The sequence below is a fragment of the Gopherus evgoodei genome, chromosome 5 (genome assembly GCF_007399415.2).
Source record: "Gopherus evgoodei ecotype Sinaloan lineage chromosome 5, rGopEvg1_v1.p, whole genome shotgun sequence".
NCBI lineage: Eukaryota > Metazoa > Chordata > Testudines > Testudinidae > Gopherus > Gopherus evgoodei.
This window is the reverse complement of record NC_044326.1, coordinates 20,464,826-20,485,216: the sequence shown is the minus strand read 5'-3', so window position 1 is coordinate 20,485,216 and position 20,391 is coordinate 20,464,826. Positions and strand designations below refer to the sequence as shown.

Sequence of the window (20,391 nt, the reverse complement as noted above, 5' to 3'; positions counted from 1 at the left end):
TCAGAGTGATTGTGTAGACTTTAACCTATGACCCTCAGACAAATGTTCTATCAATGGAGCGATATGGACCACCATTCTGGGTTAATACCCAAAGACCCCTCTAACAATGTGACATCCTGAGAAGTCCAAGTTCACCTTTTAACTCTGCTTTTGTGTTAAGGGGTAAGGAGGAGACGGCTGCATGTTATTATCTGGAGAGGCTGTATGCACCACAATCACAACTGACAAAAGGAACCAGTCTGGGTTACAAGAGGTACAGAACCTAATGAGTATGAACATTAAGGACTGAGCCAAAGCCCATTGACATCAAGAAGAGTCTTTCCACTGACTTTAGTGGGCTTTGAATCAGGCCGTACCTGACTATTCCATTTTACGTGGAAGCGTTAAATACTCCGATTAAAGATTAATAAATGAATTAACATACATGGTTCTTTTTTCACATTATAGCCTAGACACTAACCTAAGAAAAACTCAGTATTTTGAAATCAAGTATCAAATTGTCAGCAAATAAAAAAAAAGTAAAATATGACCAAAAAAACTGAAAAAAAAACCAAACAACTTAGTTTCTTTATAGCATTTAAGAAAGAATTTTGTATTCATTGTGCAATATGATGTTATTTGCTTTACCAGATTATCAAGCATTCGCATAAGGGCTTCAAACTCCTGCTCTCCAATCTGCCATTTTGGATGGGATACAGTACCCTCAGCTGCTGGAGACTCAGGAGAACGAGATTTGGCTTTGTATTTCCCAGGGTCTAACAGCACTAAGTTGTCCGGCCCACCTGCACTGGCCAGAGTACGTACCTTAAAAATAATTAAACCACATTTTAATTTTTTTTAACGTGAACACTGGACAGTAGAAGGACTCTCTTCTATTTTACAAACTCTAATCTTACATTTTTAAATTAAATAAATCATTATGACCTTGTAATAAGGAAAGCGTTTTAAGCAATGTGAAAAATTACATGTCGCAACACTCTTGCATTAACGAAAAATAGACTGATGATTTGGGAGAGATTTATGTAAGACAAGTAGTTCTAGTTTACCAGCTGAACACAGTTGCTAAACTATCAGTGCAGTTGCTCCTGCATAATGAAATCAATCCAGGAATCTTTATTTTGTTAGTTTAGACTGAAGCTGTCACTTCTTAATCATTCAATTATCCACCATCTGTTTGAAGGTTATGTATCATGTTGTTATAGATAGCAGATTCATTATATAATATATTAAGATTCTTACTTGAATCTCACAGGCAACTACTAAATTATGAATATAGTAGAAAGCCTCTTCAATGGTCTCCCCAACTGATACCAAGCCATGGTTTCTGAGAATAAGGACCTAGAAGAAATAGACATTGCAAGGCATATGAGCTGCTACAACATACCTCCCTTCCTTCCCATTTCCAATTAAAAAAAAAAATCACTATTTTCTTTTAATTTTGACCTATGTATGGAATAACTGACCTTGCTTTTAGGTCCCAAATTTTTCTGAATTAACACTTTTTCTTCATCGTCAACCAGAATACCATGGTAGTCATGATAGGCCACTTCTCCAAGAGAGAGTGCTTCTGGTGAAATTGGCAAGAGACCACACTTCATTGCAGAAACCTGAAAAAGATAAGTTGATTTTGAGAGAGAAATAAATAAAAACGAAGTCACTGGTGTACATTATATACACTAACGTGTGTAGTGGAGGATGAAATTTCATTGTTAATATTTAAATACAACTGAGACATTTAGAAGCAGGAGAACTGAACATTGGTCAGAAGACATGACAAATGTGAAAAGAATTAGAAAATCAGCCTCTTATCCTTAATTCATACTGTTTTAAGTGACAAGATTATAAGTGACAAGCTTTCCTGCAGCTTATTACACAAAATCACAGTTAAAAATAACAACCATTGTTAAAGATTTCAACAATCCTCAGAATATGATTCAAAATTAGGAACTTACTCAATTTCGGTCTTGTTACCCACCTTGAAATCATTTTATTGCAGTTCTGAATCAATTTAATAAGAAAAATATCAAAATAAGAACTGCAATAAAGCAATTTCCTGAATATTTGAAACTCAGTCACTGACTGAGTTTAGGCTGGCTCCTAAAAAAGCTTCTGAGGTGAATTTGATAATGATTTATAACTAGTTGTTCTTGGAGATGGATAAAAACAGGGATCCACAAGTCAACATGGGCGTCCACAAAGCCCACTGTTTGAGATCAATGCTGCTACTTGTGCTGTGAAACAGTTACAGATGTGCTACCAGAACAAAATGTAGATAGGATGCAAGTACTCCAATACATAGCATATATATATGCAGAAAATATTACAAAGTGGGCCTTACTGGGCCACTGGAGGACACTTTACCTTGTTATGACCCATTGACTGAAAAGGTTCTATTACAATCTGAAATTTGCCATTTGTCTAGTGTTACTTCTAAATGTTGATCCAAGATTTCATAGTCATAAACAACATTAGCACAGACAGGGCCCAATTTTGCAAGCACTCAGAGGGCAGGAATACTCAATAATATAATACGATATATGGAAATATACCTATCTCACAGAAATGGAAGAGACCCTGAAAGGTCATTCAGTCCAGTCCAGTCCCCTGCCTTCACTAGCAGGACCAAGTACTTATTTTGCTCCAGATGCCTAAGTGGTCCCCTCAAGGACTGAACTGAACTGGGTTTAGAAGGCCAATGCTCAAACCACTGAGCTATCCCTCCCCTCCTCATATGAACAGGCTCATTAACTATTTGACTTCAAATAGGACTCCCCATTAGAATACGGGTTTAAGGGGATCAAGCCCTTAAACTATTAAGTAAATATATTACTACTTGGGACCAGCTACACTTCTCTTAAAATCTACAGTAACAGGAACTGCTTACCGCTGCCCCTGCTGGTGTATGGATATGAACAATGCATTTAACATCAGGTCGAGCAGCATAAATTGCAGAGTGCAATGTAAAACCAGCTTGATTTACTCCCAGGTTAGTGCTTCCACGATCAACTATATCTCCTTGAATATTGATTTTAACCTGACAATATAAGAAAACATTGTAATAAAAAGTTTTATAAGTTATTGTTGTCCCAAACACATTTAATTCAGCATCTTCCTATAGCAGTTTTTAAAATTATATTATTATATTTTAACAATATCATACTTCACAACAGTATGTTACATATAAATGTATATAAACCAATGCCATTAATGGCAACAATATTAAGCTTTAAGATCAATATATTTTAAACAGCTGTAGAATTGGTCTACAGTAACACAAAATGAGCTTTCTATATCACTGCTCTTTTGTAAGAAATCAAAGCCATCAACAAGCAATTGTCTGAACAAATTATTTCCCACCCTCTACATTGTTCAACTTTCACTTCCTTGATTCTTGTGATGACATTTCCACTAGTTCTTCACTGATCAGAGGGTCTTTCAGCCTAGACATGGCCTGAATTACTAATGTAAAAACACAAGTAAGGAGAAAAAGCCTTTTAGAAAACTAACACAAAACCTTTCAGTCCTCTTTTATACATCATAATGCAACAAGAAAGAGTACAAGCTCACTTCTTTGCCTACTTCTTTTCAGATCACCTTTGTTTAGCTGATAATAATAAGTTCCCTTAACATTCAGCTCCTGGAATGTTATTCAGGCCCCTCTTTTTCCTCATTGATTAATCTCAAATCTAGAAAGAAAGAAATCTGATCCTTTTATACTTGATTTCTTTTTCCTTTCCGGCTGCAAACAAGTATCTACAGGTTGTCAATGAATCTTGAGACTATGTACAGAATACTTTACTTTGGTCTTTGATTGGCAACTAAAGCTGTCTTTGAAAGTATGTAGACTCTTTATATGTAAATTGGACCATCATCAGTGTTTAATTTTGAGAACCTTAAATACTAGTTGATTAAGAAATGCAATTAAATTCTTGCCCTCCAGGCTTACTAGGATACCCCACAGCCACAGATTTGTACTGAATGCTTGTTTTGCCAGAAGTTCAATCTTACAGTAATGTCTTGATTTTCTTTAATTGTTGCAGACAATAATATACAGAGTTCAGTTATTTTCGCTCTTTTCTCTCTTATCCTGTTCTCAACCCATACTAACACCAATTTAGACAGAACTATGCAGTTTTCTAAAATAGTGTCAGAGAGGACTAAGACATCTAGTCTGGGGATTAGTGGCCACTACAGGCATAACTAATGAATTAGTCTTAGTGTTAAATTCTTCCAGCATTGCCATGGATGGTACCACGGCTTTATGTCCATTTGAGGGGTGCTGCAATATACAAGCCTCTGAGTCACTGCTGGATCTTCCTCAAGCTTGATGAGAAGTAAAGCAGTCTTGCATCACTGGGCTTTATTTATTTATTTATTTATTTTTAAGAGATTTTTAGTTGCATAGGCGGCTTCATAACACTACCCTCCCACAAGCAATATCTGAAAGTCACATGACAAAAACAAAATTATAACCTTTGACACAACTATGCCAACTTGATTTTTCGGCTATCTGTCACCACAGTCCCATTGCCCTAGGTCTAGGCCTGTTATTATGCACTACTATTTATTTTCAACAAGATCTGGAAAAGTGAATATACTTGGTTAATCCAAATCTATTGTCTTTCTGTAATCCAGAATTAAAGGCAGCAAAGAAAATACTTAGCACTTCATGTCTTGAAATCATTGCAAAATCATTAAACTACAAATATATATTAACCTAGAGAACAGGTACTGTAAGTACATGAAGAAACTGAGGAAGAGAGATTACAGAAATTGCCCAAGGTAACGACCGAATTAATGTTGGAGAAAGGACTAGAACTCAAGAATTCCCCATTCTCAGTCTTGCGTAGTTTTTATGTAATTAATACCTCAAATTAAAATTTATGATAATATAGATTTATTTTAGTATATGAAAAAAATTAAGGACCAAGAGTTTATACTCAAATTACAATCTGAAATTTTATGTCCATTAAAAAAAGAAGTCTCTTACTTCCAGCATGAAGGATACTGAAATCAGTCAAACTCTTTAAAAAAAAACAAAACAGGCAACAAAACTGTTCTGGCCATGAGACTGCAGCAGCAAATAACTTGTAGTATCTTCTAAAACATGCTTATCTAAGTTTAACATGCATATATGTTAGACAGAATTTAGATGTTTATATCCATGTTCTATTGGTATAGAAATAGAAATTAGCACTTACCAAACTGGATGCAGAAACCTCACTGTAAAGAAGTCCAAAAGGTACAATCAGGAAGTGCTCCTGCTCAGAACTTACTCTGGCCTAAAAATACAAGAGTGAAAGCTAAACCTTTACAAAAAAATTGTAATATTTTAAATTCAAGTTCTGTTTTGTAAGCCCTAGGAAACATGCCATACAATGAAATTACAAGAGTTTAACACGGGAGATGTACATATTCCAGAAGCATAAACTAACAAACAGTCATGCCATATCCACTATAATTGACATAATATATTAAACCATAGTACACTTGCTAATAGCTCATGTTTAATAAGGCCTCAGGGAAGCCCAGGCTACAGTCTCTTAGGCTGATGGAAGACCAAGGTATAAGTAAGATGCCAAGGGGGTGCTCAGATCCTACAATAACAAAGGACCAATAACAACCTGGATAGATGAGTGGTTCCCTAATACCCTATAGGAAGCACAGTTTTGAAGAAGCAATATTGTCACCCATAGCGTTAGTATCCTAGAAAAACATCTGGATTGGGGATTATGAAGCAGAAAACTTGTGGAAATTTAAGCAACCCAACTAAAGGGTTTGAACATCTTGACCTGGGTGGGATGAACCCTTTAACTTTTTGATGGTGGTGGGGAGGGTAGCATGCCTGGGGGCTCTCCACCAACTATCCTTCTCTTTACATAGCAATGTTTGCCTCAGGGTTTAACACACAGATGATGGAGTTCATAACTCAAAATTAATTTGTAGTTTGTAAACTGTTTAGGGTAGGAACTATATCTTTGTTATGTTTTTAGAGTGCTGTGCACAAAGTAGCTACGGCCTCTAGATGCTATTGCAGTATAAGTAGAATTATAACTTATACCACGTTGTAAAATAGATCAAAGGATGCTTCAAGATGTGCTACGAGCTTAACTGCACACATCAGCAAAAGCAATGGATTATCTTTGCACACCCTTGTACCAGAGATCAAAATAGGATGGTTTTTCATAGTCCCATAGACAACCTCAAACCTCCATCTAAATGATCCATTAGTAGTTTTATGAAACTAAATGCATGATTCTTTTCTTATCTCCTCTTCTACCATTAACCCACATTCTTTTTTTAATTCATGAATTTTATTAGGATCTAACTACTTGATGCTATCTCAGGTCTATTCACTATGTATAACAGTGATACTCATGCTGAGACTCATAAGCTGTAAGCGGCTCTTTAATGCGTTTCCAGTGGCTCTTTGCAGCACATGATATTAAAACACTGTGTGATTTAATTATTAACCGATCAGGATGCTTTTACTATGTTATTAACAAACTATAGTTGATAAAATAATACTTGGTCATTTTGCTGTGAGAATATTAGTTACACACACACACACACACACACACACACACACACACACACAAAAAGAAGTCACACTACTGTGGCTCTTTCGGGTAACGATCACTAGTTTGGCTCCTGAACCACTGAGGTCTGCATATAGCTGATGTATAACATTAAATTAGAGCTGTCAAGCAATTAAAAAAATTAATTGTGATTAATCGCACAATTAAAAAAATCATGATCAATCACGCTGTTAAACAATAGAATACCATTTATTTAAATTTTTGGGGTGTTTTCTACATTTTCATATATACTGATTTCAATTATAAACACAATACAAAGTGTACAGTGCTCACTTTATTTTTATTACAAATATTTGCACTGTAAAAAACGAAAGATATAGTATTTTTCAATTCACCTAATACAAGTACTATAGTGCAATCTCTTTGGCATGAAAGTTGAACTTACAACTGTAGAATTATGTACATAAAATAACTGCATTCAAAAATAAAACAAACAATGTAAAACTTTAGAGCCTACAAGTCCACTATGTCCTATCTCTTGTTCAGCCAATTGCTCAGACAAACAAGTATGTTTATTTTTTCAGGAGATAATGCTGCCCGCTTCTTGTTCACAATGTCACCCTGAAAGCGAGAACAGGTTTTCTCATGGCACTGTTGTAGCCAGCGCTGCAAGATATTTACATCCCAGATGTGCTAAAGATTCATATGTCCCTTCATGCTTCAACCACTATTCCAGAGAGCATGCGTCCATACTGATGACGGGTTCTACTCGACAACAACCCAAAGCAGTGTGGCCCGACGCATGTTCATTTTTATCATCTTGTTGGTGTCACTCTGGCATAACCCTAGGTAACTCAGGAGGGTGGTAGACCACAAGTGTCAATGAAGCCCTCCTGTTGTAGGCCTCAATGAACCAATGTTCCTCCATGTTAAACACTTTGTGTAACCTAGTGTAACCTAATATGTTAAGAGCTGTAAAATGTAATGTCAGCAGTTAGCTTTCTGATTGTAACAGCCAGTTCTCATGGGATATAAAGGAACAGACTGCTTGTTTTAGCTGTGCTTGATTTGAGGCATCAGCCTCCCAGCACCGCTTTGAGATCTCAAATAAACTTGTGTTTTGCTTCTCCACCCTGGTGTGTTTATTGGCGCTAAGCACTCTGGGCAACGAACCGCTGTTGCTTGCCTCTGGCACTTCTGTGTCAGCAACAATCTGAGTCAGATGCCATCAGCAGAAGGTTGATTTTCTTTTTTGGTGGTTTGGGTTCTGCAGTTTCTGCATCAGAGTGTTGCTCTTTTAAGACTTCTGAATGCATGATCCACACCTCATCCCTCTCAGATTTTGGAAGGCACTTCAGGTTCTGAAATCTTGGGTCTGGGCTGTAGCTGTCTTTAGAAATCTCACACTGGTACATTCTTTGGGTTTTGTCAAATCTGCAGCAAAAGTGTTCTTAAAATGAACAACTTGCTGAGTCATCATCATAGACTACTATAACATGAAATATATGGCAGAATGCGGATAAAACAGATCCAGAGACATACAATTCTCCCTCAAGGAGTTCAGTCACAAATGTAATTAACATATTATTTTTTAACAAGTGTCATCAGCATGGAAGCCTGTCCTCTGGAAACGTGGCCAAAGCACAAAGCGGCATATGAATGTTTAGCAGATCTGGTATGTAAATACCTTGCAATGCTGGCTATGAAAGTCCCATTTGAAAGTTCTCACTTTCTGGTGACACTGGTAAATAAGAAGTGGGCAGCATTATCTCCCATAAATATAAACAAACTTGCTTGTGCTAGCGATTGGCTAAATGAGAAGTAGGACTGAGTGGATTTGTAGGCTCTCAAGTTTTGCATTGTTTTGTTTCCGAGTGCAGTGAAGTAACAAAAAAAACACCCTACATTTGTAAGTTACATTTCCATGATAAAGAGATTGCACTACAGTACTTGTATGAGGTGAACTGAAAAATACTGTTTATTATTTTTTACAGTGCAAACATTTGTAATAAAATTAATATAAAGTGAGCACTGTACACTTTGTATTCTGTGTTGTAACTGAAATCAATATATTTGAAAATGTAGAAAAACAGTCACAAATATTTAACAAATTTCAATTGGTATTCTATTGTTTAATAATGCGATTAAAACTGTGCTTAATCATGATTAAATCGTGTGAGTTAACTGTGATTAATCAACAGCCCTACATTAAATGGAATGTGTTTTATGTGGTTCAAAGTCAGGAAATATTATTCCAGAGATCAACTGTCTATAAATGCCAATCTAAGAGCCAATGCAGCCAACAATTCAGTTTTTAGATTCCTAACAGTTATTTGAAGATGCAGTTCCTCTCTGGCTGGGCTTTTTACACTCTGTCATTCTTGGTAGTCATCTTAATACTTTAAATAAATCCTATATTTCCATCTTAAGTATCTGCTCACTGGGAACGTCCTCTCATTCCCAGGGTGGGAACAGCAGTCACAATCTCACATCAGTTCAGCTGAGAATAGGGTAAATAGTATAATGCAGGGCACTCAATCTGAAACTGCAGACAATATTGAGCAGTCACAATTCCAATTCTTTTTACACGGACAGGATGAACTAAAACTAGACAATGTTGTTGTTTACTTCTAGGAACAAGTGCCGCATATACTCGTTCATTAGCCTACTTGTTTATAAGCCGACTCCCCAAGATGGTTAGATAAAAATAGCAAAAACTATATGTCCCTTTCATAAGCCAATCCTGTATTTCAGGGGCTGACAAACTTTGGCTCCTGGCCCATTAGGGTAAGCCTCTAGCGGGACTGAACGTTTTGTTTACCTGGAGCGTTCACAGACTGAGGGGCTCCATGCCGGTGAATGCTCCAGGTAAACAAAAGGACAAGGTATTAGATATTCAATTCAATGATTCCATAGAGTTTAAAATCATCAAATTTTGGTGCAGACCCATTAATAAGCCGACTCTCGCTCTTTGATGCATCACTTTTTACCAAAAATATTCGGCTTAAGAACAAGTATATACGGTAGGTCACATTCCAGTTATTTGAAGGCTGAGGCCTGAGCAGTCACTCTCTCAGTTCTGGTTTGAGACATTTCAAAACTAATAGTTTGTCGTTTGTTTGAAACATATTTTCTGTATGCAAGGGATAAAACAAAAACAAATAAGATGGAGCCATACCATAAGAGAAATAAAATAGTAAAAGAAAAAGTCCTTAGTTGCTTATTTTGTCTTAATCATTTAGTTACCCGTCACACTCAAGTGCATTTTTCCATTAATGAACAACATGTCTACATAAAGTTGACTAATTTTCTATACTCCAAAATGGGTTTTAGATTTTAAACTAGCAAATAAATTGATTAATGCATTGTTACATTACATAAGGGATTTTCCTGGGGAAAAGGGGTATTAGAGGGCTACATTTCATACTATTTTTAGCATTTAGAAAAAGAAAGAAAGAGAAAGAAAAAGGATCCAAAGTCCATTTACTTCAATGAGGACTGAATCCAGTGCCAAAGTATCACCTGTTATACAATTACCATTCCAGGATTCCTCTCCAAAAAGGATAACAGAATCCAGAAAGTATTCTTTTATTTTTTCTAATCCCAATGGTCCAAGATTGATGGAGATCTCTTCACATTTTAGGATATAATTTTTACCTCACCTCCATCTCTTCTAATTTAAAGTCTTTACTTCACAGATGCCATTGCTCAAGTACAGCTCTTTTTATAAGGAGACACTTACCCCACTCTGTAAATCACCCTATGGTGACTGATTTAAGACTTGCTATTAGCTTAACCTCTACTGACCCAGATACATAGGGAGAGCTACGGTCTTTTCAAAACTCCAGCGATCCCACTTGACTGTGTACCATGTTGTTATCTCGTTAATTTAACTGTTGCTCAGTCATTAGTGTTTATCCTTCTGCAGGCATTCCAAATCAAACATCCAGTGAGGGCCTGTTCATGTAAGGTCAAGGGAATTCAGGCACTTCACACATCAAATATCAGTAAGACCAGCTGTTAAATTTAATGCAAGTACAATACAAAGTCTTCAATTTATAGGACTCATTTAATTAGTATAAAGTTTTTAAGTGGACAAAACTGTACAACTTTTAAAGCAAATATGCAAGGCAAATACATCCAGTAAAACATAAAGACCTATAAAGTTAATAAGGCACTTTATCAAAAAGAGGTAAGAAACAAAGAGTGTCAAGCCCAATCATCTTTGTGCAAATACGCACAATAGCCCTAATAGTTTTTTATGGTCAGTGTTTCATTAACAGCTATTTGGAGGTTATTTTTAACATACTAGATCAATTTTTCAAAATGACGACACTTCCTCCAATGGATAATGAGTAAAGGGTGAACCATATTACGTGGTTATACAACAAACCGATAGAGGAAGGACACCTCTATATGGAACCATTTATGTTCTGCTCATAAGTCAAGCTTTTAAGGTCATCTACAGATCACTATTTATGCTCTATTTTGTACAAAGGGTACAAATATTAGTCTATATGTTCTCACCATTTAAGTTTGCCTGCTTCCCCTACTATTAGCCATAAATAATTTACTTCTATAGAATTCTGCAATCCAGGAGAAGAGAAAAATGGAATTTTAGGAAAAGTTCCTGATTGGCAAGACAAAGATCTGATCTTGAATGTCACAGATAATTGAAAGTTATTGTGAGAACAAAATTTCCTTCATCTCTCCCCATCTTAGCAATGCCACTTGCATAAAATGAACAGTTTTCAGAAGTATAACCTGAAAGAGGAGAACAGAAACTGCTCTCCATATAAAGCAAAATACCCATGAAGATACAATTTATTTTTTAGAGATGTAATAAATTAATTTGAAGCAACTTAAGAAGAATGGCTCTAGATTTGGGCAAAAAGGTGAGTCTGGTTCAAGTTGAAATGTAAGGAGAAAACTGAACTGTAAACACTGATCTTTGAGTCTGACACTGTGAGGAAAGCTCTCTTTGCTATCTTTTATGATTCAAATCGATAGTTTTGTTATGTATATTGATAGCATTTCAGCATTTATAATCAAACTATTTAGATATAGTGCTTTTTTCCCCTCGATCTAGTTACTGGTTATTATCAGGAAAGACTTGTGGGCATCCTTTAGTCTGCAAGAGACGGTGGGAACTGCAGCCTATGATGTAGATGGTTTGCAATGTCTCATGTGACTGAATAGTCTAATCCGAGATTTGCATGATCTTTGGCAGTATTGCAAAAGTATGTATCTCAGATGGGAGCTGCCTGCTTCCTACAGGCTGTTTTCTCTTCAAGCTGTAGGACCCAGCTCCTGTCATGGACTTTGATGCCCTGATGGCGCCACTTGTTACAATCACTTGCCAAGATTTCCCATTGGTCAGGATCAATTCCAAATTCCTTCAGAGCTCACTTGCATGTGTCTTTATAGCAAAGCTGTGGATGTCCTGTTGTTCTTGTTCCCTATGATAGCTCCCGCTATAGCATGTCTTTGGGTATGCATCCGTCTTCCAACCTCATGACCCAGTCAGTGCAGTGGTCTTTGCTTGTGCAGGGCTGTCACACTTGGTAAATTTACCCTTTGAAGAACCTCTGCATTGGTGACTTCATAATGCCATTTGCTGTTGAGTATGAGGCATAAACAACATAGGTGGAAACTGTTTATGCTCATCAGGAGAAAAGGATAAGCTGTCCATGTTTCCCCGCCATCCATGAGTATGCAGACGATGCAAGCTTGGTACACTAGCATTTTGGTCTTGATGTTAAGCTTTGAGCTGTTCCATGCTCTTTTAGTAAGTTTGCCAAAGGTGGTGGTAGCCTTTCCAATGCAAACATTTAGTTCTTCATCCGGTGAGAGGTTGGTGGTCACTGCAGAACTTAAGTAGCTGAACTTTTGGATTAAATTTAGCTGGTTTGAATGTAAGGTAACTGAAGGATCTTGTGGAACCCCCTGTCCTAATACAACCATTTTCTTGATGCTGATGGTGAGAGCAAATGCCTGACAGGCACTTGAAAGGTGGTCCATGAGTTCTTGTAGTAGATCTTCGTTGTGGGCTATGAGGGCAGCACCATCAGTGAACAGAAGTTCCCTTATCAGCATCTTTTTTACTTTGGTCTTTGACTTAAGTTGGAACAGGTTGAAGAGTTTCCCAGCTGATCTTGTGTGGAGATACGCTCCATCTTTCATGTCCTTAAACACACAGTTCAAGAGTACCGAGAAGAAGATTCAAAAGAATGTAGGGGCAAGAACACAGACATGATATTTTCAACTCCAAGAAAAGTGCAGAGAGCAAAACCATTGTATATTGCCTTTGTGAACCTAACCAAAGCATCTGACACAGTCAGCAGAGCAGGTCTGTTTGCAATACTAGAAAAGAGAGGATGCCCACCAACCCTGTTAAGTCTTATACGTTCATTCCACAACAACATGAGAGCAACTGTCCAGTTTGACGGATCCACATTGGACAACTATCAGGAAAGAAATACAGTAAAACCTCAGAGTTACGAACGGACCAGTCAACCACACAGCTCATCTGGTACCAGAAATATGCAATCAGGCAGCAGCAGAGACCAAAAAACCCAACCAAACAAAATAAATACGGTACAGTAATGTGTTAAACATAAACTACTAAAAAAAAAGGGAAGTTTAACAAAAGATTTGACAATGTAGGAAACTATTTCTGTGTCTGTTTCATTTAAATTAAGATGGTTAAAAGCAGCATTTTTCTTCTGCATAGAAAAGTTTCAAAGCTGTATTAAATCAATGTTCAGTTGTAAACTTTTGAAAGAACAACATAACGTTTGTTCAGAGCTATGAACATTTCAGAGTTATGAACAACCTCCATTCCCGAAGTATTTGTAACTCTGAGGTTCTCCTGTAATGTCTTTATTTTCCATTAGACTGAGCCCTTGATATGACTGGTAACTACTGCTTGTAATATTCTAAAGATTTGATAAGGGATATATATACTCAATGCCTTCTGGACAATTCTTGCTTGTAAATATTTTTACCATCATATCTGTATCTCCCATATTGGGCTTTTGAAACAGGGGGCTTGATTCTCCAGCTCCTTGATTCACAGCTGCCTGGCCTCAGGTCAAGTTAAGGCTGCACAGGGGCAGCCATAATTTATGTTAGTGGAAGACTGGGTGTAGCAAAGCTCTACTCTGCCACTTTACCTCCTCCTGCCTATGCTCGGCCCCTGGAATGCCCCCAATATGGTCCTGCCTCCCTCTTTATACAAGGGGATTTGTGGGTGGATAGCTGACACAACAGGTAGTGGAGATGCCTCTGCCAGATCTTTGCCAGTGGAGAGTTCCCTGACATAGTAAGATGCTTGCTACAGAAATAGAATAAGAGTATTAAGTGAGGCTATTGGGCCCATTACAGATTTTTAAGAACATTTGTACTTTTTTCTTTTTAAGGGTCAGAGCTGTATGAATGCCACTCTACAGCAGCACCAGATTTATATTCAACAAAAATCTGACTCTTTTCAATAAGCATTGCTACCTCCAGTCACTCAAAGTATGGTGCATCTATCAGTCTCACTTAGTGGAACTAAGGGAAGAGAGTTATCCCACACATAAAGGAAACTTTCATGGAAAGGCAAATGGAGAAGAGGGTCATAATGAGACTAGTTTTCCTTCTCTAACTTTAGAGATAAGAGGTTATTTTAGATGACTGTCAACACAGAAGATCATATATAAAAATTCTTTCACACACAAGGTATGTATTAATAGTCCCCTGGTGCACATCATGGAGTGTCTTAATTCTGTCTTTAACACCATGACTATTACTTATCATTGCAGATCATTTGTCAATTAGTAGTTTGTATAGCTATTTCCACTCAGTCAATAGCAAATGGATGCTTATTTTAATTATGTTCAGAAAAACACTTGCATGATGGTACTGTACACATACTGCTTCAAAAATGTAACATTCCTCACACATTATCATGACGCTCCTCTACTAAATTACTGCCAGGCTTAACCTGATGAAGACATCTTTAAAAGAGGCCTCAAGAAATATCTTTTTAAACAGTTCTTTAAAAACAAGAAAACAGAAATTGGCAAAGAGGAGCCTAAGTCAAAAAGCAATTAAGGGAGAAAAAAGGCTTGTTTGGTTTCTCCCCTGGAAGAGGGGATGATTCCTCTGGAAGGTGAGTCTCATAGCTTGAGAAATGATGCCACAAAACACATGCAACTAAGGGGTCAACTGACCATTTAAATTCATGTCTCATACAGTGTTTGTATATCCCATCTGAAATGTATTTAATTACTGCAATAAAAGTAGCAAATTAGTACTTTTATATTGGCATTATTTAACTTATGCGCTTGCCAATTTTGACTTTGACAGTTTTACTACAGTTTTATCATCACTCCTTATACTGAGACATCAGCTTGGATGGCTCACTGTCACCTCAAGCTTGACATGATCACAATCAGGGCGCTTCTCACTTAAATCATGCCTGCTATCCCGTTCTTCATTAGGGTTGATAATACTATCATCCTCCTCCTAACTTGGGGATGGGGAGAAGGGTGGATGGAAAGTGGTTAAAATTTAACCCTTTTCCCTCCTTTTCACTTTCCATCTAGGCATTGAAGATGCACTGTTGCTTTTTAATCGCATTTCTAAAAATTTCTTTCCATGCTTATTGCCAAATCATTCTTCCATGTCAGAATCAACTCTTGCCTTGAATACTGCAGTCTCTGTCAGGACCTTTTGATGCTAACTTTGCCCTCTACAGTCTATCCAAAATGCTGCTGTCAAAAACATCTTTCTTACCAATGTCAGCAACTTCACCGGCTCCCCACTGCACTATGCATCAACTTCAAACTTCTTATAGCCTTGTTTCAGAAACCCTACATCTCTGCCAGCAGCTCCTTTCATGTGCCTTTGTCCCTACTACTCTACCAGTGATGCCAGTCTTTATATACCTACCTCTCTACCTACTCTGAGCAATGGAAGAAGGTATGTATATGTTTATGAACTTTATGCTTAGAAAGGCACCACTTTACTTCATTCAAGTCTCTCTTACAGTATCAATTCTGTCAGCTCATCTATCCAAAGTGATGGGGGAGGTATATAAAAATTTGTTACTGGAACCATTAAGATGTTTTTATTCTTTAACAAGAAACTATGCAATCTTATTAGCATCAACTGTTGCCTTTCAATGAATCTTTTCCTTTATTTATGACCCTCACTGGTTGTGTCATGGATGGGCAAGAGCTATTTGTGTTTACAAAGTGTGCACCACTGATTTTAGATACCCAAGAAAATACTTACCAGTAATAATAAATGTCATTATTAATTTAAATAGTAACATTAGCCATCTAAACCAATTGAAAAAAAAATTAAGGGCAGCCACTGTAATATGCCTGAACAACAACTTCACATTTGGAATATCCATACACAATTCAGCTCTGTTATGAAGACAATAGACTGGATTTCCTACTACAGCTGTGACTTTAATTATGACACCCATTTTAGCCCCTCATCTGGCTCATGACACCTCCCTGCGCTGCCAGTCATTCTGTCAAGTATTATCATAAGTGCCAGTAATTACTCATTCAGTCACAATGAAAATAGCTGGCAGAACGTGTTAAGCTAAGTGTTCTAAGATCAAATGCATCAGGGATTTCTGATTCTCAGAAATGGTTACTATTGTACTATAGGCATTTTCATAATTTTCAGTTATATTTAATTAAGTGATTAACACAAATACACATTTTATTATATTGAAAAGAACTCTAAGAAGTTGCCTACTGAATGGTAAATAAAAATTATTCATTCCACTCAAGACATTAAATGCTTGAGCCTTTGAGAAAAAACAAAAAAACGTGTTTCATCAGGAGGACTTTGGTGTAAAATCTCTTAAGACTCTATTCAAGCTAAACTGGCTGACATCCAAGCTGTTCTATTCTTAATTCTTGACATGCCGTGATGAATCTCTTCTCTATTATACTGTTTTCAATACCACTTCATTTCTGTTGCAATCAATGAGTGGGAAAGAGGTGGAAAATATCTATAGAGCAATTGTTTAGCTATGTGTTGATCCAATACTCACTGTTATATGATTGTAAATAAGCTGAGACCACCCGAAGAGATCTGCTAATCTGTAGAAAGCTGCTAATTTACATCGCAATAACTTCTCCCCTTTCTCATACGCAATGGAATCCGACCCTCTAAGGTCATTCACTGGTGTCACCATGCCAAGACCTGAAATGGAAGAAGAAAAAGTAAATGTAAATCATATGCTCAATATCTGAGTTAATGTCCAAAAACATTCTGCCACATCTACTGTAGTTGTTTTTATAATGCTACTGTCAGTTGATTGAACAACCTAAGAAGTCAAAAATTATTACTTTCAAAAGAGATATACTTTCTAGCCTCCACCAGCTAGACCTCTGAAATTTGAGCATTTCATTTTTCCATGGACAGCCCATTTGGTAAAGATTTGTTAAATACAGACAGCATTATTCAGCTGTACTGCAAATTATTAGTGACAGTGTATTTTTCAATTAACATGTCTAATTTAAAATGGCTTTAATATAAACTAGGGGTTCTCAGACTTCATTGCACTGCAACCCCCTTCTGAAAACCAAAATTACTACATGACCCCAGGAAGGAGGACCAATGACAGAGCCCCTCCGCCCTGAGCAGCGGGGCCGAAGCCCGAACCCCGCCCTTCTGGGGAGGAGGGGGATGAAGCCTAAGCTTAAGGGCTTCAGCCCTGAGTGGGTGGGGGCTGTAACCTGAGACACATCGCCCAAGGCTGAAACCCTAAGTACAATGGGGCTTGGACTTTTGGCTTCAGCAAGTCTAATGCCAGCCCTGGCGACCCCATCAAAACCGGGTCGCAACCCACTCTGGGGTCCCAAGTCACCGTTTCAGAACCACTGATATAAATAATATACACAAATAATTATTCTTTATATCACTCCAATATTTACAAGTTACTTTAACTGATTTCTTTATTTTTACAGCATCCCTGCAAACAAAATGGGCTGGTATTTCAGCTTGTTCACAACATTGTACCTTCATTTCAAAACTTCCTTAAAAATAATTCAAGTACCCATTACAAGCTGTGGCACATCTTTATCACAAATAATCCCTGTACACTCACTCATGTTTAATGCAGCCATTCCACCTTGTGGTGCCGCTGGGTAGACATTTGGTATATTTGTTGTCATGAAATCTGCAATCTGCTGTAAAGCCAACAAGCCTGTTGGGTTTTTTCCTTTCTTAAACTGTTCCTGGATCATGGATTCCAATTCTTCACAAAAGGCCTAGCAACAAAGTATTGGATATTGTTAAACATCACAAAATTGCAGAACCATAACCAACCTGATTGCTAGCCTCACGCATTCCTTCCCTAGTATCTTCTCAGCACTCTTCAGAGGGGGAACACTGCACACTGTCCCCTGCCAAGTCAGCTGGTGGCAGACTTACTGGGCCTGTTCCTATCACTTAAAAATTTTGCTCTCCACAGTTACAAGTGGCATGAGTTTTATCAGCCTTTGCACACTAAAACTTCCCGCTGCTCATGAAGAAGGATAATACAATATGTATGACGACTGTTTGACATGAAGCAGAGAGCTAAAGCTTGCAGGAAGGGGGAACAAACTGAAATAGGGGTATTAGCTGGTGAGATCAATACAACAGGGTTGCTGCCTACCTCAAAGGAGACAACCCTAATTATGATATCACAAAACATGCATACTAATTCTTCTCAGAGAAAACATTTCATGAAAAGTGAGTCTTGTAACCCACTCATTAGCTACGCAAAGATTAAACTGCCGAAAGAAGAGAAAGCCATCTGAGCAAAGAACAGATTTTAGTCAAGGACACACATTTAAGTACCAAATTTAAATCAATCACTTTATCCTCTGGCTTCCCTAATGGAAACAAAGGGTATCAAAAATCTACTGAACATTTCACAAAGTAATGACATATGAGGAAAAGTTACAAGAGCAAAATATGTTTACCTTGGCTAAACAACAATTAAGAGTTGAAGTAATTACAAATATTTGGGTTTAAAACATTAAAAAGCAAGTAGGAATTTACAATGGAAAAAGAAAGTTCAAATAGGAGCAAATGGATCTAATTAAGGAGAAATTTGAGCTGAGGATCATAAAAGCATCTTCCTGAAGAGCGTGGAACTGTCTCCCAAATAAAATGATGAAACTATCAATTGGGACAATGAAACTCGACTGGATACCACACTAGAAAATTATGTTCTAAGGACCACTCTTACATAGGCAAGGAAATCAAATAAGTCTTAGGCTACATTTGCACTACGAGGTTGCGATATAATTCCCCTGCTCATGTGTACATACTCATGCTAGTTCTCACCAAGCTAGCATGAGTATAAATAGCAGTATTGTCACGGTAGCAAGGGTAGCGGCAGGGGGGGGGCATGTAGCCTTAAACATCTCAACTTCTGTTGAACATACTGTATCACAGTGCAAAGTAACCAAAATCAGAATATATACCATAAATATGGTATTTTCTTACTGGGCTTTGCAGAATCATGGAGACTCTCTTCTTTTGTTCCATCATGTTGAAATCCTGGCGCAGATCAGGAGCCATATTCCTCTCTCGCAAGTACTCGGGGTTATTTTCATCAACTCGATCAAAATACCTTTCTTTGTGAGGTGCTGTTGTTGGGGGTGGTGAAGTCACCACCGTTGCACTGGAATCACCATTCATAGCAGAATTTTAAGTGTCCTAGGGAAAAATCAAACCAGGAAAAAAGTTAGAACCTAGATCGATAATACATAAGTATTTATAAGACAGCAACACAGATCTGTATTCAAACACGTTCTTGGTTTCAACACAGCACAAAATCAAGAACTAAATTAGTTTGGCTTCCACATTTCATAAGCCACAGGTTTAATAGTATGCATGGAGGAAGCCAGGTATATTTTGTTAAATTAAAAAATACATAAAAAGTAGTATATACTCAGGCATATAACTTTGAAGTAGTAAGGTGGAAAGTCAAACAAGACAGCTATTCAAATAGTCTCTACTACAACAGGCTCTCCATGTAATAATGCATCTTTAGTTATCCATTCAGTTTTCACATTTGCCATAAACAATACTAGAAGGGTGGAGTCCAGAATGTGAAGTCTTCTAATGTACGACACTCAGATATGCATATAAAGTGGTACAAAATGACATGCAAGATTCAATATTCCCAACATCAATACTGAAATGGAATCACCAGGTTTTACTGACTACTTCAGTCCAAAATATGGTGAATTGTATAGTCAGACAGCAATATTTGGGAAGCATTTTTAAAAAGATGTTTAAAGAAAATTATAATGGTTTATATTTAAAATATTAAATGTAGTTAACTGAAGACTACTTGGAGAAATTCTCTTACACTGCTGTCCCTCCAGGGTGTCTTGGTATTGTTAAAATTTACATTATTTATAAGGATTTCTTTTAGCAGTATATCCTCTCACATTCTTACTCACATTGCACCAGAGCGTTCACACATTAAAATACAAGATTTTTAAAGCTACAAAACCCAACGTTATTTTACCATATACGCAAAAAGCAAACACCAAAATAAAACAAAGGTCAGATTAAGTAGCCCACAAGCAAGCTTTGTTTTAAATTATTTCTCATTTTTAAGATATGTTCCTATCAGAGTATATTGCAAAGCTCCTTTTGTAGCTATTTTATAGCAGCTGATCTCTTGTTTAATTACAGCCCTTTATACCAAAAGTTATCGCCCCAACCACATGGCCCGATTTTCAGAACTACAGAACTCCCAAAAATCCCACTGAAGTCAATGGGAACGGCAAGAGCTCAGCTTTGAAGTCTCCAAAACTATCTGCCCTATTTA

The 20,391-nt window shown here is 37.2% G+C and overlaps 1 protein-coding gene across 19 annotated transcripts in view; it reads right to left on the bottom strand.

The window, feature by feature from the left end:
- Nucleotides 1–20,391, bottom strand: part of ADD1 (adducin 1) — a 126,105-nt gene that overhangs the window by 42,113 nt on the left and 63,601 nt on the right. For all 19 annotated transcript variants that reach the window (XM_030564211.1, XM_030564207.1, XM_030564203.1 and 16 more), the window contains 8 exons: nt 19,053–19,265; nt 17,662–17,824; nt 16,603–16,754; nt 5,202–5,282; nt 2,885–3,034; nt 1,464–1,607; nt 1,240–1,338; nt 628–804 (listed from right to left, as the gene is read on the bottom strand). In XM_030564211.1, the coding sequence (XP_030420071.1) occupies nt 628–804; nt 1,240–1,338; nt 1,464–1,607; nt 2,885–3,034; nt 5,202–5,282; nt 16,603–16,754; nt 17,662–17,824; nt 19,053–19,247 (1,161 nt within the window). In that variant the 5' untranslated portion in view covers nt 19,248–19,265. The remainder of the gene's footprint in view (nt 1–627; nt 805–1,239; nt 1,339–1,463; nt 1,608–2,884; nt 3,035–5,201; nt 5,283–16,602; nt 16,755–17,661; nt 17,825–19,052; nt 19,266–20,391) is intronic.